Source organism: Artibeus jamaicensis, unplaced genomic scaffold, assembly GCF_021234435.1.
Source record: "Artibeus jamaicensis isolate MK-2021 breed Jamaican fruit bat unplaced genomic scaffold, CSHL_Jam_final contig_3109, whole genome shotgun sequence".
NCBI classification, from domain to species: domain Eukaryota; kingdom Metazoa; phylum Chordata; class Mammalia; order Chiroptera; family Phyllostomidae; genus Artibeus; species Artibeus jamaicensis.
Window position 1 is genome coordinate 2,269,420 of NW_026521716.1, and position 23,146 is coordinate 2,292,565.

Below are 23,146 nucleotides of genomic sequence, written 5' to 3' on the forward strand. Positions count from 1 at the left end.
CTGTACCCCTGCCTGCCCCCGTTGACCCTGCCCAGCCAGCGTTTGTCCTGGGACCTTCCTCCCAGAGAAAGTCAGTGAGTTGGACACACAAACAGACAGGAGGGTGTAACTGAAGCCGCATTTATTATTTTTCAAAGACAAATTATTTTATGTGTTTTCTGACCATTTAAAAAGAAAGATGGTCCACGGTCACTGTGAAGACCTTCAGCCCCTACAGAAAATACAGAACATCACCCAGACCCTCTGGGCCCAGGAGGGGGACACGTTTGGGGTCGGGCCCTCCAGTCCCGTTTATTTTTGTAACAGAATCCCACAGAAAGTTCTCTTTTTGCCCAAATGAAGACATTCTCTATGTGCTACGTGACAAGAAAGCATTTTGCAACTACAGACTTGTTTTATAAAGTTGTCGTTCTTTTTGCTTTGTTAATTAATGGAATTTGGGGAATAATAAGAAGTGGAAAGGAGGAAAACTTCAACCGAAAGACACTTCGAGAGTTCTCTCCCTCCCTGGGACGCGTGTGGTTCCGGCCACATGGAGACCCCCACCCCTGTCCCCCCCAGACGGTGCCCTCAGGACTGAGCAACTCCCCCGGCTCCGTCTGGCTAAAGGCCGAGCCGTGGCCCAGGGAGGTCAGTGATGGCTCCGCCCCCGGGGGGGCCTGGCTTCGGGAACTGGGGCCGGAGGGGTCTTCTGTCCCTTTAGTGCTCCTGAGGCCCTTCCTGAAGGCCACCGGGGTGAGTTGGGGGACACTTTCAGCTCCAGGGGTTCAGCCCTACCCTCCTTGCCCCCGGGGGGAAATTACCACTGGGCTCGTTGTGGGGGGTGTGGGGGCAGGACAGAGGGGCATCCAGGCAGCTGACAGTGTGCGGGGCACGTGATGAACAGGCCGGTCCAGGCAGATGGGGTGTCGGGGCCTCACAGCCTGCTGCTGGGGGGGGGGCAGCCTGAGCCTCACCCGCTGGTCCTGGAAAGCACATGGCCCGAGGCAGAAAGGGCTCTCACAGGACTGGGCTCTACCCTGCGGGCCCTTCCCCAGCTGGGCGGCCCCCAGCAGGTCAAGGGCAGGACAGCTCACAGCCGGGTTGCAGAGAAGGTGGAGTGGTGCCCGCCTCCTGGGTCCTGGGAGGGACGGAGGGCGGCCGGAGCTGTGTGTGGGCCAGTCCTGAGCCGCAAGGCCAGCGGTGACAACTCTGTCATTCTGGGGCGGAGCTCCCTCTGTCCCAGACTGCCTGGTGCAGCCATCGGGTTCTGTCCTTGTATCTGTCCAGTGACTCAGGGAGCTTCCGGGGGGCGGGGTGAGGGTGGGACACAGTGTCCACCCCAGTCCCGACTTCGTCTCCGAAGCCTGAGCCAGATGGCAGATGGGCAGGCAGGGCCCCCTCTTAGGCAACACGCATCCCACTGGGCCCCAGGTGGGAGCTCAAGGTGTGGACGCACGATGGGGTGGCCCTGTCCCCAAGAGCCTCGTGTCCGGACCTCATGACCTAGTCACCCCGAAAGGTCCCACGTCCTGTGCCTTCTCACAGGGTGGGGTTAGGGCCTCAACACTGGGACTCCCTGCATGTGGTCGTTGGGGTCAGGGGAGAGGGGAGATCCAGGCTTGTGACAGGAGGAGCCAGCAGGACGCGGCCGGGGACTGGACTCGGCTGCGGAGTTGGTTTCTTCGCCCCCAGGGCGTCTTCGGTGAGGTCTGCCAGTCCTGGCAGACTGTGGAGCCCAGCTCTGCCTGCCGCTCAGGGCTGCAGGCCCACCCCCATGGGTTCCAGGCAGGAAAACCACCCTGGGGTCCAGGGACACCCTCTGCCTGGTGCCCTGGCTCCTCCCCCTTTCCAGCCACCATAAGCAAAAGAATGAGCTTCCTGGGGACCTATGTGTGTGCATTTGATGCCCCCCTCCGCCCCCAGCCCCAGGCACCAGGGCGGGACTTTGGGGAGAGATCCAACTCCCGGCACCATTTAGAGTCCAGACAAACAGGCTGCAGAGCTGGCACTGGACTGCCCTCCCCGGTGGGCATCAGGCCTGCTCGGCTCAGACCTGCCGGAGAGCCCGGGGCAGGCTCCTCTCCCGCCGCCGGTGACCTGAGGCCTGTGGACAGGCTGCCTGCCCGAGTTCCCCGGGAGTACGTCCCTTTGCACTAGTCGCCAGCACTTACTGACTGGGAGATTTCACTGCAAAATTCAGACTTCGGGCCTCTCCCGAATGTCACAGACGGGCAAGCTTCAGCACAGGGCCACCTGGTCACAGTGGGGGGGGGGACAGGCATGGTGCCCCTTTCTTCCTGAGGGCATGTCTGCTGTTACCCTGGGCCCCTCCCCAGGTCACACTGCTGTTTCCTAGAAGGAAGAGGACAATGAATGGGTTCTCTTGCTCCTTTCGTGTGAGTGTGCGTGTGTGTGTGTGTGTGTGTGTTTGAGATAACGGGTAAAAACCGGCCCAAGGAGCCTGGGCTGGAGGGAAGATGGGGACAGCTCGGTCTCTGGCGCATGTACCCACCGCATCTCCCTTCACGGTTCCACGTGGCACGGAACCCCCCTGCCTGCCGGAGACCTCGCCCGGCCCTGACAGGGCCCCTTCCTTCTACGGATGGAGAAACCGAGGCCCAGGCAGGGCAGGCGCGGCCTCGGGTCACCCAGTGGGGCAGCAGTGGGGCAGCAGTGGGCCAGGCCTCCTGGGACAGGTGTGTGAGACACTGGGGCCCCAGGAGCACCTCCTGTCTCAGCCCCAACGTCCCCCCCCCACCCCCACCTCCCAGGCAGGCTCGGCGGGGCAGCCAGCCAAGGTGCGCAGGTGGCCTGCGGCAGGGCTAATGGGCCAGCAGAGCTGGCCAGCAGGAGGAGAGGCGCTGCAGAGACAATTAAGGACATTTGGCAGCTTCAGGTGGGGAGCTGCGCCCTGGCTGGCCAGTGAGACCAGGGAGCCGCAGGAGACAGACGGAGAGTCCCCCACCTCCCTGCCAGCCCCACCCCCGCAGCCAGCAAGGCGGGCCAGGCCTGGCTTCCTCGTCAGCAGCTAGCTCATCCGGAGGCCTGCGGGCATCTGCTGGGGGGAAAGGGCCAACCCCTTGCAGGGCAGCCTTTCTGAGGACAGGGTTACTCTGATCCAAAACCTGGCCTCCGCTGTCCTCCAAGGGGTCTGAAACTCCACCCTGAGCGTCAGGCTGTGCAGGTGAGGGAGGGGTGTCCGGATGTGGCAAATCAGAGCAGAGAGGGGCTCCGGGGCCTGCAGACAGCCAAGAAGGAGGGGGCGTGGCTCTGCCAGGTTCGGCCTGGCTCCGGCTGCCACACTGAGCGGGAGTGGGGGACCCACGAGGCCTCTAGGAGAGCTCAGGACCAGAGATGCCACCTCGTGCCACCTGCCTGGCACAGCACCCATTTCTGTTCTAGTACCATTACCACCGTCATCATCACCATCACCATCATCACCACCGTCATCACCCCTCCTCCTCCTCCTCCTCCTCAAGGCATCCTAAGTTCTTGGCAAAGTCAAAGCAGGGAGGGAGGGAGGCGGAGAGCCAGCTCACGCCTCCATGTGCCTCAGCCCCTCGCCCCCCAGCCATGCACACGTGCAGCCGCCCCCCCCCCCAGCGGGCCTCCCAGTGTCACAGGTTTGGCCTCTGCAGTCTCTGAACCCTGGGCTGGCCCTGGCCCCTCCGCAGGCACGTCCACCTGCCAGCCAACCCAGGTGGGCGGCAGCCGGGCTTCTCACTGAGCCCCCTCCTGACGGTGCCCGGGACTGCAAGGTGCTCTGTCACACTATTAAAAGGGAAGTGGGAGAGAACAGGAGGGGATCGCCGGGGATCATGGCCCTGTGCCCAGGGTGGGGTCCGCTGAGGTGCAGAGAGGCTGCTGGACCTACCCAGCGTGCAGGGGGTGGGGGAGGGTGGTCCATAAAGCCCAGGCCAAGGACGTCAGGGTTTTCCGCCTCCACCGGATGTGATAAGTTGGGACAAGGGAGGGGTCTGCCGGTCATGCTGACAGGAGCAGGCAGGGCCACCCAGCCCTGAATGCCACACCCAGCGACCTCCCCAGGCCGCCAGGCCAGCGTCGAAGCTGAGCGTGTGAGGGAAAGGCTGGTCCCCGGGAGGTAGCGACGCCCACAACGGAGGATCAGGGACAGACGGCTAATGCTTTCCGGATCAGGACAGTCTGGGCCACGGCCCCACAAGGGGTCCCCTCTAGGTGGAGGACCAGCAGCTCTCCAGGCCAGCGTCCCAAGAAGGAGCCATTAGCTGTTGCTCCTGCAAAACTGCTGGCAACCCTCCGTCCCTCCTCACGAGGCCCCCCCCTCGGGGGCGGGGCAAGAAAGGGGTGAGCAGGGCTGGGCTAGGGAGTCAGCTGGGCAGGGGGCGGGGCAGGGGGCGGGGCAGAGCCGGCAGGAGCCGGACTGGGCTGGGCTGGGCAGGTGCTGGGAGGGCACCCCAAGGGAGTGGGGGGGGGCGGTGACTGAAGTGGGAAAGACGGGCTGAGCCCTAGCGCCCCTGATTGACTGTGTGGTCTCAGTCTGCTGCCCACCCTCTGTGCCTCAGACTCCGCCTCGACTCCCCCTGGAAGGAGAGGCCAGGGGAGGTCCTGGGGTGCCTCTTCGGGAGGGTCTTTCTGGCGTTTCTTTCTCACCGTGACCCCTAAGCAAACCTGCCCGAGGGAGGGGGGCGTCTCCGGGGTCAGGTAACAGGATCAGGAAGAGCACGGGGGCGGGGTGGGGTGAGGGGGCGGGCATCAGGGGACCAACTGCTGCGTCCGGGGGCGGAGGCAGCTGTAGAGCCGGTCCAGCTGGTGGTGGCTGGAGCGGACGCTGCAGGCTCCGGAGAAGCGCACAGGGCAATTTCAAGTCCCGGTGGGACGCCGTCTCCCCCACTCCCCTGGGACCCACGGTCCCCTGCACCCCACTCAGTGCACAGCCCCCGCAACGCCTGCGCTCGACGACCCCTTTGCGCCCCCACAGCCAGCTCCGAGCCGCACGATCCCCCAGGAAGAGCCTGCGCCGGGGCTGCCTGTCGGCCCGGCATTGGCTGAGCTGCCCTCGGCTCACAGCCCACCCTGGCGGCGGAGCTGAGCCCGCACTCGGAGGCTCTGCGGGGACCAGCCGGGAGGAGGGAGCCCAGCCCGCGCCCTCATGCCCTGCTGCACGGTGAGTGCCAACCGCCCGGAGAGGGGTTCGCCGGGCCCCCGGGGGGAAGGGCCACACTGCCGCCTCGGTGGTGGGCGCGGTGGACCCTGGACCTGAGCGTCCGGAACCCTGTGGGGAGGGACGGGGGAGCGGCAGGGGCTGGAGCGGCGTTTTCGGTTGACTTCTTTCGAGTTCCTGGGGCTGGCGCGCGTGCCCCCGGCTGGGTCCGCCTGCTGGGCCCGGCGGGCAGCGGGCGGGGCGCCAGGGCTGCATTCGGAGCCCCCGGAGCCTGCTGCATTGCACCCGAAGCCGGCCCGCGTCCCTCGTCCCTCCGCCTGGGTGGCCCGCAGCGCCACCTGGAGGGGACCGCTGAGCCCCTCCGGGTGGGGAGGCCAGATGGGGCGAGAGCTTTAGGACCTTTAAGCAGACGGTTGTCCCTTTCCGGGTCTGAAGCACTTTCTCAGCTTCACCTGCCTGGACGTCGGCTTTCTTCTGCCCACAGCACTTTTTCCTAAAAAAAAAAAAAAAAGCAGACTTGAAAAGGGCCGTGTATAATTTCTGGCAGAACGGCGTTGGCAGAATGGAGGACAAAGCCGAGAGGTCTCCGGGCAGGGGTGGCCAGAGCTCTGGTCGCAGCCTGCCTCCCCAGCCCGGAGGGAAGGCCCCCAGGGCCTGAGATCTTGGGGGGAGCCCGCCCTCCGCCTGGGGTCCGGGCGGGTTCCTGACACGGTGCAGGGGCAGCATCAGCTCTTCCGGCTGAAGGCTCTGGGGAAGGACCCCGGGCCAGCCGGCACCCGGGCTGTAGAGACCGCCCGCAGGGCGCTGAGGGGCAGCCTGGCGCGAGCTTAAGCCTCCAGCCCCGCCTTTTGTCGGTGGGGGGAGCTGCGGGTCCCGGCAGGTGCTGGGGAGGGAGGGAGTGCAGGCGCAGGTCCGCGCGGTGTCTTTGGGTGAATTCCTCACTTTTCTGAGATTGTGCCTCTTCCTACAACAAAGGGAATTTAAGAGCCCCCAGGGTTGTGACTGATAAATAGGAGGGTAGATGAGCTGGTGCCGGCAGAGAAGGTCCGTCCCCCCACCCCAGGGACAAGCTGGTTCAGGGACACAGGCGAGAGAGGCTCAGGGGGCAGCAGCGGCCAGCCCAGGACCCTGTACTGACTGGCCTGCAGGTCACACTGAGAAAGGTCGTGTTCAGGGCCTGGTGTCACCTCCCCCGTCCTTCCGTCCTTCCTCAGCTACACTCAGGGCAAGTGCCTGCGGCGTCTCCCTGCCTCAGTTTCCCCGTCTTCGAGGTGGGATGGTGATACCAGTAACCACGCCCACCTCCCTGGTTCCCTGAGAATTAAATGAGCCCTGGCTTGTCAGGACAGGAGGCTGCAAGTGTGTTGGCTGCTGTCATGTGAAATGTAATAGAACGTGTATTCGTCCTGACGTTGTGTTTGCTACTCCTCTTTGAGAGGCAACAAATTTGAGTCTCAGAGAAGTAGGCGGCTCTTGAAAGGCTGGCTGGCACACGAAGGGGCTCCCACAGGCCAGGTAGGGAGAGGCCCCGGGCTCTGGGTGCGTGGCAGCACCGCACCCAGTCAAGGGCTCTGCAGACACAGCCACGGTGGGCTCTGCGGGTGCCTGGCACCCACCCCGCTCGGCCCCCAAGGCAGCTGGACCCACAGGGTGGGCCCCACCGGGCTCCACAGCAGCCAGCCCTGGGTCTGAGCCCCCCCACCCCACCCAGCAGGGAGGCGCCCAGCCCTTTCCATGGCAGCCTGGCCATGGCAGGGGACATTGGCTCTGCCCGGCACCCCGTTGGCCCAGCAGGAGCCCTGGGTTGGGCTGTACCCTCCCAGGGGACAATGTCTGCTGGTCTGGAGGCTGCGTCCCACGGCTGCCCCTCAGGGGACCCGGCTCCGGTTCCTCGACATCCCGCTGGCTCCTTGCTCCTCCACTTGGCTGGCTGGAGGAGGTGAGACAGGAATACTAATTGGGCCGAGAGAAATGTCAAACCCCAGCCCTTCTCCTGTAGCCAGGAAAGGAGGGGGTGAGCCACTCAGGAGGATGGTCACTGGGGCCCTGCCGCACCCGCTGCAGCCCCAGGTGCCGGCCACCCCCGGAGGGGGATCCCCAGAGCCACCAGAGCCCCTTGCACAGCCGGGTCGAAGCCTCTGTCCCGTGAGGTTAGCCAGGCTCTCTTCTCCTGAAGGGAGCCGTGGAGCCAGGGTGGGGCGGGGGCCAGGAGCAGCAGGAGCCCGGACAAAGCTGTGAGCGTGTACTTTGCATGCTTTGGTGGGGAGCAGGGCTTATGGGGGTGGCAGAATGAGGGGGGCCGAGCGCCCGCCTCCCTTCCTAAGGAGCCTCCACAGCCCTGGAGCCCTGGGCCTGGACGCCTGCCTGCCACGGTGCACGCCCCTCTCTTCCCCCAGCTCCGGGCGTGCCGTCCGCCCCCAGACCCGCCTGCCTCTCGGGTCCCCCACACGTATGTAGCAGCGCTCACACTGGTTCCTGCCTCCTCCTCGCACTCCCCGGGGTGAGACTGGGGCGGGGCCGAGGACATCCCAGGTGCTGTGGGCTGGAGATGCCTGCACAGTGCCCAGCGCCAGAGTGACCCAGGATGTGTGCCGCGGCTCTCCCAAGCTTCAGCCGCAGCTGGCAAGTGCCACACCTGAGCCGGCTGGCTGGGTCAGCAGCCAGCACGACCCGGACGGCAGTCCTTGGCTGCCCGGCGCATGCCGATCTGCCAGACCCCTGTCCACCCACCCTGGGCACCGGGAGGGGCTTCCTCCTCACACCCATCTCCAGACCCTCGTGTGGCTGCCAGGCCAGGGGCTGCTTGTCAACCCCTCTTCCTGAGCTCCGGTCGCCCTTGAGCCACGGAGCCTAGAGACAGGCCCAGCTGTCAGGCTGCCCAGGTGTGGGAGCAGCGTGGGGGGATGGGGGCTCTCGACTCCCTCTCTGAGTGGGCCTGAGCGCCAGCCGCCCCGTGCCCTGGTCAGGGAGGCCACAACCACAGAACTCAGAGCCCCCGTCGCCGGCACCCAGCCACCAGCTGTAGCCACAGTGCTGGTCTAGCCGTCCTTGTCAGGTGTGGGAAGGAGAAGCCAGGTCGTGCAGCTCCTGGCACAGATGGGGCCTGTCAGCTGCTTGACATCACAGCTCGCCCCACGCCCTTGGCAAGGCCGGCCTCCCTTCTCCTCCATGTCCGCCGTGTCCTCCCTTCTCCTCTGTGTCCTCCGTGTCCTCCTGCGCAGGCACTTCTCTGCCTTTCAGGTGCTCTGCGGTGTCCAGAGGGCACAGGACAAGGAGGGGCGGCCCCCTCAGAGGGATTGGAGAAGGCTCCCCGTCCCGAAGTCCCCTGACTGAGCTTGTGCACAAGGGCAGGGCCCACCGCTTCACCAGGAGCCCCCCCCCCCCCCCCCGTACCGGGCCGGAGGCCTGGGCTTCCTGTGGGTGTTGCCACTAAGCATGGTGAGGAACCAACTTGGCGCCCACACCACCAAACATTCGGGAAGGGGGACTGGAGACCCCAGGCGCCACCCCAGCCAGGACGCCAGCCCAGAGGACCGGATGGAGAGGAAGCTGCCGGGAGCCCCCCCCCCCCCCCCCCCCCCGCCCCAGTGGAGGAGAGGGAGAGATCCTCTACGCGCCCACCCCCCAGCCCCCTTCCTCTCCCCACCTGAGACATCCGGAAGGTCCCCCGTTGGTTTGGCCAATTACCGCCCGGCCTCAGCGCCCCTGCGGACGCCTGCTGTCCACCTGTCACCACTCGGGAGCCCCTACCCCCTGACCCTGCTCAGGGCCTCAGGGCCTCGGTCTTCCGCCTGGACGTGGGTGTGTCTGAGTTTCCCGGGGTTGCTCTAACCAAGCCCCACAGGCTCCCTCTGAGGCCATTGGGGAGAAGGCAGTCCAGGCCCTGTCCCTGCATCCAGTGGGGCGTCTGCCACCTTTGTTGTTCCTTGGTGTGTGGCAGCATCACCGTGGCTCTGGCCTTCTGGCAGGTGCCAGCCGGGCTGCTCTTGCCCCAGGGGATGGGATGCGGTTTTCCTGCTTACTCCCCATTACTCCCCAGAGCAACGTCCTCTCTGCCCAGCAGGGGTCACTGTGGGGCAGGGGTTTGCAGAAGGCCAGGAGAGTTTACCAATGCAGGGAACCCCTGGGGTCAGAGGAGCCCCCGGGGAGAAGCCCTTGGGGACACAGCTGAGGCCGCAGCTGTGGCCAGCTAGGCAGCCAGTGCCAGAGGCCACTTATGTCCACAGCGTGACCCCCCGGGGACAGGGAGCTGGGCAACTCTGTGAGTGGACAAACCGATGTGGGCGCCATGAGGGAGCAGGGCCGCCCGGCACAGGAGCCCACCGGTCCCGACCAGCAGGGCTAACGCAGTGCCCGGAGCCAGGCCGGGCCCTGCCACTCACAGGCCACCTGTCCTCGGCCCCTACACCCCTGCCCAGGACGCTGTTGAGAAAGCCTCCGTCTTACAGACCCAAGGGCTCCGAAATGTTTCGCAACCTGCAGGCTCATTACTGGGCTGGAGCCTCGGGTGGATCGTCAGTGACCTTGGAGGGAGGGCGGGTCGTCAGACACCCTTTGGTACCAAGATGGTTCATGTGTCACTTGCCTGTAGGAGTGAAGCTTCTTAGTGAATGACTGGGGATCAGCTCCGGCGACCGGGGACCGCTCACACTGCACATGGATGAGGGGGCGCCCCTGTGGCCCGTGCACAAGGGCAGGGTGCAGAGCCGTGGGTATCCAGGGGCCAGTAGCATGATCAGAGAACCTCGTCCGGGATTTCGGGGGGCTCTCTAAGGAAGGGGTGCACTCTGCAAGAAAGCCCTGGTGGACCAGCACAAGCCCTGTTGAAAGAGGAGGGTCCACCTTGAACCTGGCCCCCAAGGGCCAGGGAGCGCCTGCAGACCTGCCAGGTGGGCCGCCCTGGTTCTGCCCCAAGCATTCCCTGTGCCCCTGTCTTGGAGGGTGGGGGGCACCCTGGGCCAGGGAGCTGGAGACCGGGGGTCAGGGAGGGCCCTTATCCACATGTGGCCCCTGCCAGGACGTGCCAGGAGGCTACTGCTCAGGATTGGGGTGAGGGGTACCTTGGGGTGGGGTGACCTTTGTGCACCCTCCCTTAGGGAGGGGAGGGCGACACTTCCAAGGCCGCTCCCCCTTTTTCCTTCAGCCTCCTGTTTGTTGGGAAGGTGCTCACTCAAGGGCCCCATAAAGACCTACCCTGGCCAGAAAGAGCAGAGGGCCTGGTGGGAAGGGGTGGAGCTGGCTGCAGGCCTGGGGTGCCCCCTTCCAGCTGCCACCCCCCTTGTTCCCAAGGCTGAGGCTGCTTTCCTGGCAGGGTGTCCCTGGAGAGTCCAAGACAGCGACAGAGTCCCGGAGGGGGACCCCTGCTCCTTCCTGAAACCCTCCCCCACCCTGGAGCTGGAAACCCACCGCTCCCAGTACTTTGCTCCCAGTGACCATCTGTAAACTAGGGAGGCGTTTGTGGGTGGGGACGGGGTGTGGGGTGAGAGGCCTGGAGCCAGGTCCCCCAGTCAGTTCTAGCCCCCCCTTGGAGGTGGGGAGACCCCCCCTCATCCCCTGGGCAGGCTGGGGAGCCCAGGAGCCCAGGGGAGCTGAGTCCGCGGCTGCCTGCCTGCTGTGCTCAGGTTTGGGGGCTGCCTGCCCCAAAGGATAGGAAGCATCTCCTGGGGAACCACTGAAATTCCCGAGGCCTGGACCCCCCTCCTCCCACCGCCTGCCCGTGACACAGGGATCTGAGGCTGGGAGGGAGGTCTCCGCATCTCCAGGCCCCTGCGCTCCCTTGTAGAGGGGCTGAGGGTTAGGGAGAGGGAGGGGCTCTGCGAGGAGGTGGGGCTGCCACCTGCCTTGGAAAACAGGCCGGAAATGAGGAGGGGGCAGGAACAACCACGAGGACCTGGGAGCCAGCCACATCTCTCCCCATGTGGGTCACCAGCCTTTGTCACCACCCACCACATCCCACCTGCTCTTGCCCCTTTTCTTAAGGTCCAAGACCCCACTGGCTTCAGGGTCGCAGGGCAGAGATGAGACGGAAGGATGCAGGTGCTGGGGGGTGGGTGCCCCACAGCTGGTGGGGTCCCTGGGCGGAGATGCCTGAGCCGGCCTGCCCACAGAAACCAGGCTGGAGCTCACACTACAGGAGTGTGGGACTCGACGGAACCGCCCCAACCGGAGCGGAAGGAGGTAGCAGTCCGAGGGCCAGGGGCATCGGAGTCCCCCGGGACTCACGGATCTCCCCGGAGTCTGCTGGCCCCTGAGCCCTGCCGAGCATCTGGCCTCTCCAGACCCTGACGGACTAACCCAGACAGAGTTGAGCCCTCCCCGGGGCTTGTGGCCATGCCCACTCACCTCCCAGGGGAATGGGAGAGCTGGTGAGCAGGGGCTATCTGGGAGGGCTTCCAGGAGGAGGCCAGGCCCAGAGTTGAAACCCAGTGGGTTTACAGGCAGAAGCGGTGCAGGCTGGGGAGAGCATGACCCCGTGGAGGGGGCGGCAGCGCACGCCAGGCAGAGGGGGTGCCTTTCCTCTGCTTCTCCTTCCCCCAGTACTCCCCACCCGCATGCAGTGGAGCCCCGCGAGCTCCCCATTCGCTCCCCTCGGCTTCATCCAGAAGCCGCTGGTGCCGTGCACAGGCCCGGCCCTTCCTCTCAGAGGCACCCTGCCGCACAGCCCCCCTTCCGAACCTTCTGTCTGGCTCAGCCGCTCACTGGAACCCTGGTTCTTGGGTTGAAGGTGCATAAGAAACCCGGGAAGTGAGAGTGCCGACACCTGGCCCCTCCAGCGGTTGGTGGGTTGCCCCCCCCCCAGCCCCTGGAACCTGCACTTGGCTGTAGGCAGTGGCTCGGATCCTTGTAACCGGGACCCCACCTCTGCACCCCGAGTGGGACGAGACCCTGGCCCAGTGTAGCTGGGGCCCAGCCAGCAGCAGCCCTTCCGACGAAGCCAGGCCCAGGCAGGCAGGCATCTTCGGGGACCGCTGTCACCCGGGTGCACGGAGCCTGGGGACGCTGGGGCCCTACGGGGGCTGTGATGTGGCCCGGGACCCCTCCGCGTTTCCGAGAGGCAGACTTTTGCCTTCCCTGGAAAACTCACGGGAGCAACAGCACTTTGACCAGGAATAAAGACAGAGCTGGTCTGGCTAGATGGGGGGGGGGGACAGTCCCTGGCCCTCTCCTGCCCCTTCTATGACCACAGCCAGACTTCAACCACTAGGGTGGCAGACCAGCTACTTTTCTGTGTGGTTTGCCTGAAACCCAGTAACACCACCGTCCACTTAGCTGGCCGCATGGCTCTGCACAGGGCACCCTCCGCCGGTGGCCTGTCCTTCCTGCCTCCTGGGCTGTGGTGCTCCCCTGGGCGTGACCACCCACCCGCTCTCAGCAGCGGTGGGGTCCCTAGGATGAGTCAGCAGCCATCCGGAGGCATCTGTCCCCCCCCCCCCACTGGTGGACAGGGGGCACGAGAGAGACAGCCCAGGCAGCGTGGGTGGGGATCCTGTGGCCGTGGCTCACCACCCCCAGGAGCCCAGTTCATCGCAGATTTCCAGCCTCGGTGCTCGAGGTCGCCTGGGCCAGCTCGTTGGCATTTTCGTGGATTTTGAAGCCCGCCCTGCCGCCGCCAAGGTGAACGGCAGGCAGCCACCTCGGCCACACTGGTTTTCCAGTGTTTCCATCGTTTCAGAAAGTTCCCCTGAACGGCGCCGTCTGCTTTAACTTGCAAGAAGCCCGAAGGAGAGATGCAAACATCCCAAGTTGGAACAAGCAGAGCCTCTGATAGACACCAGGGCGGTCAGGGTCAGCTGCTGGACGGCGGAGTGACAGTCCCGTGGGTCGGTAGAGGGCTCGGACTTTGAGGAACACCGGTGTTTGTGAGCAGAGGGTGCGGCGGGCGCCAGCAGTGCCCAGGAGGGGCCTTCCCCGTCCGGCCCCTGGAGGACCAGGCTCGGACAGGAGCTGGGGGCCTGTCCTGGCCATGCAGCCTGGGGGGGGGGGGGCAGGCCTGCGCTCCCCTCAGGGAAGCCAACCTAGACAGCCCACTTTGTCTCCTCTGCCCCAACAAGTGGATGAGTGAGGACACCCCATTTCCTGCTGGTCCCGCGGCAGTGTGGGGGGTGCAGGGCAGCCTGACGGCCTGCTTCCGAGGCCACGCACGTGTGATGTTGCAATAGACCGAGGTCCAGTCAGACTCGGGCTCCTGAAAAATGCAAAACAGCACCTTTTCACTCAGGTGATTTTCCTGTGGGAAATAGGGTTGGTCTCTAAACCACGTGCTGTCTGTGTTCACGTGACAGGTTCGTCCATCTGGCTGGCTGGCTGTCTCCGAGCCCAGAGGACGGCCCAGGGCCAGGGTTCCAGCCTCTGTGCCCCAGGGAAAACCCCCACTGCCCGCCCCACCCCCTGCAACCGAGGGCAGGCGACCGGCTTGAGGCTCAGGGCCAGGAAGGGGCAGGCAGGCCTGCACCAGCTCTAGCCCGTACCTTGCCGGACCACAGGCATTTAGAACAGGGAAGAAGTTCATGGTCCCGAGGACAGGCCGGCGCCCCGGCCTCGCAGGAGCTCCAAGGGAAAGCGGCTGCGAGATACACGAGGGCGACGAGTGTCCACAGGCAAACCCGGCACCTGTCACGGGGACCCAGGGCCTTCGCACATGTAGTCGAGCGGAGGAGTTCCGCAGATCATTCCGAGGGTGTGGGCGGAGGGACACGGAGCTCCCGACGCTGACGCACAGGGGGCGTGTCCACGCCACAGCGGAGGCGGCCTTTGGAGGGATGCGTCCGCAAGCCGAGCCCGCCGGGGGCGGCCCGCACCCCCTCCAGCGGAGTCCCAGCCCCTCAGTCTGAGGCTGCTTCTGGCCCCAGAAGAGGCAGCAGGCAGTCTAGCTCGGCTCCGGGTGGCCCTGCAGGGGCCGGAGGGTGGGGGGTGGGGGACGCGGCAGTCTCCTGCAGAGCACCCCGCTAGCTCCTCGGGGCTCTGTCCGGCTCCCAGGCGTTTCTTCGTTACCAGGACAGGTTCCCAGGCCCATCGCCCCACCTCCCAGCAACGCCCACCTTGGCGCCAAGTGCGGTGGACACTGGCCCCACACAGGAGAGCCGGACGCAGTCTGGGGGCCCCAGACCTCCGCTCCAAGAACCGACTGACCGTGAGCTGGTCCCAGCTCAGCACAGCCGCCGCCCCCAGGGGACTCAGTGCCGCATGCCCCCCACGGGCCCACAAGCCCGTCCAGCCTCCCGGACAGTCCCACCACCTCGTCCCGTGAACAGTAGTGCCTCCTTGTCCTCGCAGGTGGGAGGACAGGGACTGTCACCGGAGAGATGAGACCAACCACTTCATCACGTCATTGTTGATACGTCAGGGTCAGCCCAAGTCAGGGGCCGGGCTGTGTTGATCTGTGGAACCCGTGTGCGTGAGAGGGGGACAGCGCAGACGGACAGAGAGGCAGGGCCGCCGCAGCAGCCCGTTCAGGAAGCCCCAGCCCGGTTGGCGCCAGAGCCACCCAGAGGCCCCGAGGGAGACTGTACCGCTCAATGTCACGGGTTTCCCCAGAGAACAGAAAGCAGCGGTTTCGAGGTGCCCACACCTGACCTGGTGACTCAGCCCTGGAAGATAGCAGCACCCAGCGTCTCCCGGGGGTCGGGGTGGGACTCATCTGGGGACACGGTGCCTCTCTGCTCGTCCCCACACGCCCTCCTGCTCCTCCTCGGGGGCTGAGGCCTTGGGAACCAGGCTAGAGGGCCAGGGCTCCCCTGGGTGGAGCTCCAGCCGGCATGTGGTCCTGCCTTGGCTGCCGCCCAGCTGCCTGGCCTGGAGCTGCGTGCTGAGCCTCGAGGGGACAGGGAGTATGGGACCACCTCCAGGTAGAGGAGGGGGTGCAGTCAGCTGTGCGTGGAAACAAGAACAGGGTGCCGGGCATGTACTGAGCGACCGATACCGGGCAGTAGCCACCACCATTTTTATGGTGAGCTGCTTCCTTCCGGGGGCCAAGGCGGGGCCCCGTGGGGGTGAGCTCAGCCCCGCTGCCCAGGTGAGGGGGCGAGGGGCACAGGGAAGATGTTTCCGGAATTGCCCCTGAGTGTCTAGCTAATGCGGGCTGTGTGGGGCAGAGCTAGGGGCCACCGGGCCCCTGCTCCCGTCCAAGGACACGCTGCCACTTCAGGCCTGCGCAGGCTGCTCCCTCAGCCCTGCCTGCTGGTCCTGCTGCATCTCTCCCAGGGGGACTTCGGGGCTACCCCCAGGCTCTCAGCCCAGCAGGAAAGGAGCAGAGGGACGCACCTGACCTCTGGCAGGTCTGACCTGGAAGGAGGCTGCCTGGCCCCTCGCATGGGAACTGGCTGAGGAGTTCTCTTTGGGCAAAGCCACCCTTGCCCCCAGCACCCTACCTGGCCAAGAATGCCAGGAAGGGACACTGACTCTGGGGACAGATGCCAGAACCAGGCCCTGCAGGGTCTGAAGGCCAGACCAGAGCTCACAGCGCCTTTGGGGGTTGGGGAGGCCCAGCTGGAGGTGGGAGGTCCCTCGTCCTCTTGCATCTGCCTGGGGTTGCCATCAGACCAGAGGGTCTTTTCCACACCGGAGGACTTCCAGGGACTCAGATGGCATCGGAGGTAGAAGAGATGAAGGGGACACCCAGCAGGAAGTCATGGGGTGGGCTTCTAGCTGGAAAACCCTGAGCAAAAGGTGACTGGGGACCTGGAGCACATATCTGGGACAGGAGTCAGCTTTCTGGTGTCCCTCCCGTGTTCTGGTAGCTTTGATGGCAGAAGGACACAGAAACAGCCTACTGGGCTCAGAAAGGGGGGCCCCACCCTCTGGCTACGGCAGGCTGATGTGGGGCACACGTCCCTGACGGCGCTGTTCCCCTGCACCCCGAAAGGCAAGAACCCCTAGAGGCTAGTCCCACTGGCCGCCTCCCTCAACCCTCCCAGCCTCCTGCCCATTTTCAGGGAAGTGTCCAGACCAACCTCTGAAGCGTGAGCCTTGGAGCAAGCCAGGGAGAGGCAGGGAACCTGTGGGTACGGGGTCCCTGGGTCCGGCTCCGGCTCCAGCGCGGCTGATCCCGCCCGGGTTTTGCAGCTGCTCGCTCCTCTCCTCCTCCTCCCTCCCTTCTTCCCTCCCCGAATGCGCTGGGATCAGTCTTCTGGCATTTCCTGCAGCCGGGCCGCACCGCCAGCTGAGACCCCGTGCCGGTCCCAGCGCCACAAGCTCTCCACACGGTAGGAGCACGGCAGCAAACTGTGGGATCGGGCCAGGAGGGGGCCGAGAGGGGCCTGTGAGGGATACCGGGGCAGGGGGGACCAGGGAGGGGTCCCGAGAGGCCGAGGCACCCACTGGGCCTGGAGTGTCCAGTGGGCCACCAGCAGCCGGCCTCCAGGGGTGGGGGAGCCCCGCATCACAGCACCTGGGGACCGGGGCGTAGCCCCGCGGACCCTCCGATGGCCGTGCCGCAGAGACCCGCCCTGGCCTGTCGTGCCAGGAGCCCGGAGTGGCGCGCCCAGTTCAGGCGAGGTCCGGGCGCAGGCGAGTTGGGGCGCGGGTGGGGCCAGGGTGTGGGAGCAGCCTGGGCAGCCCTGCTCCCCACTTGGGGCTGCTTGAAAGAAGCGGATGGGAGGGAAGCGGTTGCTTCTGCCTGCCTCCAGGAGCCAGGTCTGTGCCCACAGGAGGTCGACCTAGTCCAGAAGGGGCGGGGGCGGGGATGCTGATGGCCCGCCTGGACTGGCGTCCCAGCTCTGGGCTGGGTTCCCAGGGCCACTCTGGGTCCCCAGTGGGGGGGCTGTCTGCTCACCCAGCAGCCACAGGCTCTACCTCTAGGCCGCAGACCCCCTGAGGATTTGGAGCCTCAAAAATTGCTCTGGGGGCGTGAGTCTCCAGGAGGCTGCTGGGGCCCTCAGGCAGGTGGGACGTGGGGTTGGGGGCCGTCAGCAGCCCCAGGGGACCACTCACCAGCCTGGGCTCCCAGGCAGTGCCCCCACACCCCGCCCTCAGCGGGCCTGCCTGCCATCCACATGCAGCTGGCTAGAGTTAGGGTCCGAGTGGTTCCTGGGGGTGCAGAAAGGGAGGAAGTGGGTTCCCCGCCCCCCTGCCACCCTTGGGCTGCGCCAGGCAGAGCTGCTGGCAGGAGCTCCTCCCCGCTGCCTGCACGAGGAATAATTTACACACATGTCCGTCTGTCTGTCTGAGTCCCTTCGAGGTGCGTTATACAGATGGACCTCTGTGACCATTCCCCTGGGTCCAGCCACCTGGCGAGGGGCAGGCACCGGCTGTCACAGCCAGGGACCTGGGCCCAGCCTTTGGGATGGGCGTGTCCGCCCTTGGATCTGTGCGCCGTGTGGGTCCAGGCCGCAGCCAGCAGAGACCCCACACAACAGCGGCCCGTCGCTGCTCTCTCGCCCCACTCCCTTGGCCGTGGGGGGCTTGGCCACTCCTTGAACTCCACAGGCTTTGCAGGCAGCAGGCAGTTCAGGGGCGTCCGTGCCCCCCCACCCCGCAGGCTCCAGAGCTGCGGATCCCATTGTCTGCCTGCAGGTGTGTGGGGCAGGGCCCGGGTGCCAGGGAGCAGCGCTGAGTCTGCCCTGCTGTGTGTGCCAGGCTGTGTGCAGAAAAGGTGGCAGAGCAGATGGCCCGGCCAGGGCTCCGTCTCGGGGACCCTGCTGTGCAGGCGCTGAGCCCTGGGCAGGGCCTCCTGGGCCCTGGGGGCGGGGGTTGGTTGGCCCCCTTGACGGGTGGAGCCCTTCAGAGTCGGCTCCACCTCCGAGCAGAATGCTGACGGCAGGCGTCCCCCCAGTGCACCCCGCTTTGGGGTGGCGGTCACTGTGCTGAGCATGTCCAGGGCCAGTTTCCGACTTGCTACACGTGGGGAGGGAGCAAAATCCCAGGACTTGACGGTGGTTTGAAAACCCACCTGTGTCTTTGGCAGGTGCTCCGGGGACACGTGGTGGGCGCTGATTCCGGGTTGGGCCAGCGATGCACAGACACACACTGTGTGCGGTGGGGCCGGGGCCCCGAGGCCACAGGAGCTTGCCCCGCCTGGCCTCCTATGTCCTTCTGGGGACCGGTGTCCAGCCACAGCTGAGAAACAGTGCGGACCCAGCTCAGGGGAGCCCAGTGCGCGCAGTAGGGCCTCAGTCATTGTGAGGGCAGGCCGCTGTCAGGCACAGCTCCCTGTGCGGGGCCCGCGGTTGGCTCGGTGCAGGGGGTGCTGGGAGCCCGGTGGGCGGCTTCGTATGTCGGGCGGTGCGGGGCAGGCTGGGACCTCCCGAGGGCCACCAGGCCTGCTGCTCTGGGGGGCGCCGTCCGTCCCCAGCCGGCACAGAGGGCCAGAGCGCTGCTCTGTGTGGGGGCCCCGCAGCCCACAACCCGCAGCAGGCGAGGGCCCTGGGCAGGGCTAGCACTCGGAGGGTTCACGCCCGCCTCACTGTGCGCCCTCCTCTCGAGGGCTGCTCACTGGGAGCCGAGCGAGCAGACTGAGGTCCTTCCTGGGGGGTGAATGGGGGGCGGAGTGCGGTCGGTCAGGCACAAAGAGCTCGGACTTTGGGCCGGATCGGGGTGTTCTCTGAGCATCACGGGTGTTCTGGGCCCTGGCCCCACAGCACGTGTTCAGGGCGTGAGGCTGGCGGTGCCGGTGACTGTGCCAGGGCCGGGCGAGCGGAGGACAGCTGTGTGCTCAGGACCTGTCTGGTTGAAGGCAGGGCTTAGGTGCAGGGGACCCAGCAGTGGCTCCCCCTGGCTTACAGCTCCGTCCAGCCAAGAGGCTGGGGACAAGCCATCCAGGGTAAGGAATGTCACAGGACTGAGACATGGGGCAGACTCAAAGGGCCCCCGGGACCCCCGAGGAGCGGAACCTCTGTGAGCAGGACCACAGACCTGTGAGATGGGAAAACAGGCTCGATGCCCCCGGGGAGGGGCCTTGGAACTGGCCGGCCATCGGAGAACTGCCTAGGACACCTGGGTCATCGAGCTGGTGGGGGACAGCCCCCATCGCTCAGGACATGAGCCTGGTTGGCCAGCGGGAGGGGAGGTGGGGTGCCCCCAGGGCCTCGCAAATCTGGGAGCCCAGCTTAGCCAGGCCTCCCGCTGCCCGCTCCCACCCCCTGCTGTCCTCCTACTGCCGCAGGCTCCTGTCCGCAGGGCCACGCCGGCCGTGCACGGGCTCTCCATTCTGGCCCCGCTAGTCCCTCTCCCCCAGCGGGCACCAGGTCTTTAACGATGTAAATTGCGCCCTGGAACTTCCCACTCAGGCCCCTCGTGCCCCCCACTGGGCTCAGAGCACTCCCAAACCCCTGCCCCACGGGCACCCAGCCTGCCCCAGGGCCTTTGCACAGAATGCATCCTCTGCCCAGGGTGCTGATTCAGACCTTCACTCAGATGTCACTTCTCTGGGAGCCCCTGTCCCCGACTGGAACGCCCGTTCTGAGGGGGCCATGGCTTGTGTTTTGGTAGCAGGTGCCTGTGCGTGAAGTGATCTCCATCGGCGCTGGTGCGATTGACCGTGTGACTGGAGTTGGTAGTGGGCCGAGCCGGGCCCACCCGGTGCTGTCGGCCCGAATGGCCCGTGTCTGCCTGTTGCCTGAATGTCTACTCCGGGCTCCTCCCTCTGACCCGGGGGAGGAAGGGTCAAGGGGAGGTCGAGGCCCAGCGGAACACCGTCCTGCCCACTCACAGGTTTTACCGTGAAGACGGCCCATCACACAGGCCACGGGCCAGGCTGCCCTGTGACAGCCAGGGGGGTCACTTCCCTTGTCCAGGGCAGGGGGAATTTGGAACCCAGGTGACAGGCAAGTCCCTGGGAAGGGAGAGGGCAGAGAGGGCCTGGCAGGGGTGCGCTGGGCCAGGCCCAGAGCCTGGAGGGCGAGAGGCCTCCCGGGGCCTCCTCCTCCGGGGGCGGCCGGCGTCGCTGTCCCTGCCCTGCTGCGGACCCCTTCCCTGGCCAGCTGGGTCAGCAGCCAGGGCCTGAATCCCAGCCACTTCCACAGGCCCAGGGCGGGGCAGTCCTCGCTGCTGGGGGGCAGGAGCAATCGGTGTGGAGGGGGCAAGAGAGGTGTGGGGGCAGCGTTGCTGTGCCTGTCTATGGGGTGACGTCGTCAGGGCTGTGGCGGGGCCGCGCCTGCCCGTCTACCTGGACCAGTGCAGGGAAGACTCACATCAAGGGCCCCAGTCTCCGCACTGGGCTGGCAGGGGCGGATCTGGTGGCCCTGTGGCCTGCCTTCCCCGCCCAGGAGGCCAGAGGAGGGGGCCCAGGGGTGACCAGTGGGCGGCCGAGCAGCAGGGACAGGAAGGCCGGGGCCCCGCCCCACCCCCAGTCAGGAGCCACGTGTACGCACTTGCCCGGAGACGCAGGCCAGAGGGGCTGAGCTCCGCAGGCTCCGAGACGGGGCCGTCGCCAGGGGAACTGGCCGGACATTCCCGGTCCCAGGCCTCCGGGGCTGCCCACTGCTGTGTCTGGGGGCGGCTGGGCAGGCGGTGGGAGAGCCAGGGTTGGATCTCACTGAACGGGAGCCGGAGTGTGCATCCCGCTCCCGTGGGTGACACCCAGGGTCCGGGGGCTCTAGGCTGCCCGGCCCTCCCCGGGCCATGGGGCCGTGGGGTCCTCACCCCAACCCTGGGGGACAGGGCCAGCGCAGCCCCACCCTCCCCGTTGGAGCCCCAAGGCCAGTTTGGCCGCATGGTGCAGGGCCCTGAGAACGCAGCCGGGGGCGGTCAGAGCCCCTGCCCAGGCAGGAGGCCTGTTCCCACTGTCTCAGACCCAAGGTCTGGCTGTGCTGGCCGAAGGTTCCAGCCCAGCGCCTTCCCCGCCCCGCCCGCCTTCCCGGAGGAGCGTCCAGCCGCGCTCCCAGGCACGTCCTGTGGTTTTACTATATATGGACGGAGCCACAAACACACACAGGCTCCCCGGCCACGTCACGGACTTGAGGGGACTGCCGATGGCCCTCCCATTGCTTCTCGCGCCTCGTGATTTTGGAGTCACCGAGACACCCGAAACCACCTGCCACTTTCTGGAGCCGTGCGGTTCTGAGGGCCTGTTCCCCGCTCGTGTCCCTTGCTTTGTAGAAACAAGTCTCTGTTTTTGTCCAGCCTCCTGCAGGGACATTCTCCCAGAGGGACGTGTCATCCGGGGAGCATGTCTGTGTTCGGCAGCTCCTCTGGGGCATCGGCCCCAGGTGGGGTGTCGGGGCTCCAGTGGCTGCCCTCACGCCCGCCCGGCACACGTTTTTGGGGTGGGGCATGGGGAGTTGGCCTTTCCCTGAGCAAGTGGGGAAGAAGGACACACAGCAAATCCGGAGCTGGAATAACAAAGCAGCAAGCACCGGGGTTTCCTCCCGGGCGGGGCCGGCTGGGGGTCGGGGGTAAGCCTCCAGGTACTGTTCGCTTTTGAGGTGAGGGCATTGAGTTTCCTGGGCTTGGGGGCCCGTTGCGCCTCTGTGCTCTGGGGAGATCACAGGCTCACCCCCACCCCGGCCCCCCACAAGAGAGAGCGCTCTCAGGGCTGTAGGCTGAACACGCCCTGAGGGACTGGCCCCCCGGGGTCCCCAGAGGTCTCTCAGTGACCAGCACGTTGTGAATGAGAAACAAAAGGCCTATGTAACACGGGACTATAGTTGGTAACACAGTGTCCTGTCACCGAAATATACTACGGGAAGGAGGCAGTGAGAACCAAGAGGTGCCGGGACTATAGTTGGTAACATAGTATCCTGTCACCAAAATATACTACGGGAACGAGGCAGTGAGAACCAAGAGGTGCCGGGACTATAGTTGGTAACACAGTATCCCGGGAACGAGGCAGTGAGAGCCAAGAGGTGCCGGGACTATAGTTGGTAACACAGTGTCCTGTCACCGAAATATACTAAGGGAACGAGGCAGTGAGAACCAAGAGGTGCCAGCGTGGCCGTGTGAATTACCCAGACGGGGTGGGGCACCCTTCCCCAGGTGTATCCAGTCCTCACCCTGCACGTACCTCAACAGTGTTACAGTCACTTGTCAAGAACACCTGATCAAGCTGAGAAACATCACTGCACCGGACATACTGGGGTCCCCGGGGGGGATTCTGCTGCAGGTTCTGCCCGGAGGTACTGGGTGGCCAAAATGTTCGTTTTTTCCCGTAAGATGGCTCTAGTGGTGCTTAGTTGTCTTTAACTTCATTGGAAACAATTTTGTTAGATTGTATTGTGACAGCCGTCTTATCAGCATGCATTAAAAAACATCAAAATTGGTGGATGTACAGTCATTTTAATATTGAAGATGGAAGAAAACAGGCAACATTTTCAGCATACTATGCTTTGTTATTTTGAGAAAGATAAAAACACAACTGAATCACAGAGAAAGCTTTGTACCGTGTGTGGTGGTGCCGTGACAGATGGAACGTGTCACAAGCAGTTTGCGAAGCTTCCTGCCGGAGATTCCCGCCGGGTGAAGCCCCACGGCCGGGTGGACCAGTCGAAGGTGACGGTGATCAAATTCATCGAGAACGATCGACGTTCTTCCGCGTGACAGATGGCGGACACGCTCAAAATACCCAAATCAATAAAGTTACTGGTGAAAATGGAAAAGGAGCCTTTTCTTTTACGGAAAAAAACCACACGGACAACCCAGCGGTTACAGTGCAGAGGCCCCGGGCTGCAAACGTGGTCGCCGGGTGGAAGCCGAACTGTTGGAGGAAGGGCCACTGCCGGGCTGTCTGGGCTCCCAGGGCGCAGCTGCGGAGCGCCCCTGCGGAGGCGGGCCCCCCGGAGTGCCCACCGCCACCCACCGAGGAAGGCGCCCGGGCCAGACGTGAGCCCCCGGGCTGGGCGTCTCCCCCGCTCCTCCGAGTGGGACCAGGGAGACGTCCCCTTCTGCCAAGGGTGCTCAGTGCCACCCCGTCCATCTCCTGGAGGCTGGCTCGTGTGGGTGGCACAGTCCCACAGACCCTCACGGTCCCCATCCTGGAGGCTGGAGCCCGAGAGCCGGGTGTCACAGGCCCGGCCCCCCGAGGCCTCGCTCCTGGGTGTGTGGATGGCCGTGTTCTCCCCGTGTCCCCGTACGTCATTTCTCCTCATGTGT

At 65.4% G+C, this 23,146-nt stretch overlaps 1 protein-coding gene across 3 annotated transcripts in view; it reads left to right on the top strand.

The window, feature by feature from the left end:
- Positions 1 to 4,774: 4,774 nt before the first annotated feature.
- OSBPL5 (oxysterol binding protein like 5) overlaps positions 4,775 to 23,146 on the top strand; it is a 52,776-nt gene continuing 34,404 nt past the window's right edge. For 2 of the 3 annotated variants that reach the window (XM_037135347.2, XM_037135348.2), the window contains exon 1: positions 4,775 to 5,128. In XM_037135347.2, the coding sequence (XP_036991242.2) occupies positions 5,114 to 5,128 (15 nt within the window). In that variant the 5' untranslated portion in view covers positions 4,775 to 5,113. Of the gene's footprint in view, positions 5,129 to 16,236; positions 16,327 to 23,146 lie in introns of those variants that run through there. The other variant, XM_053662924.1, reaches the window with a different exon arrangement.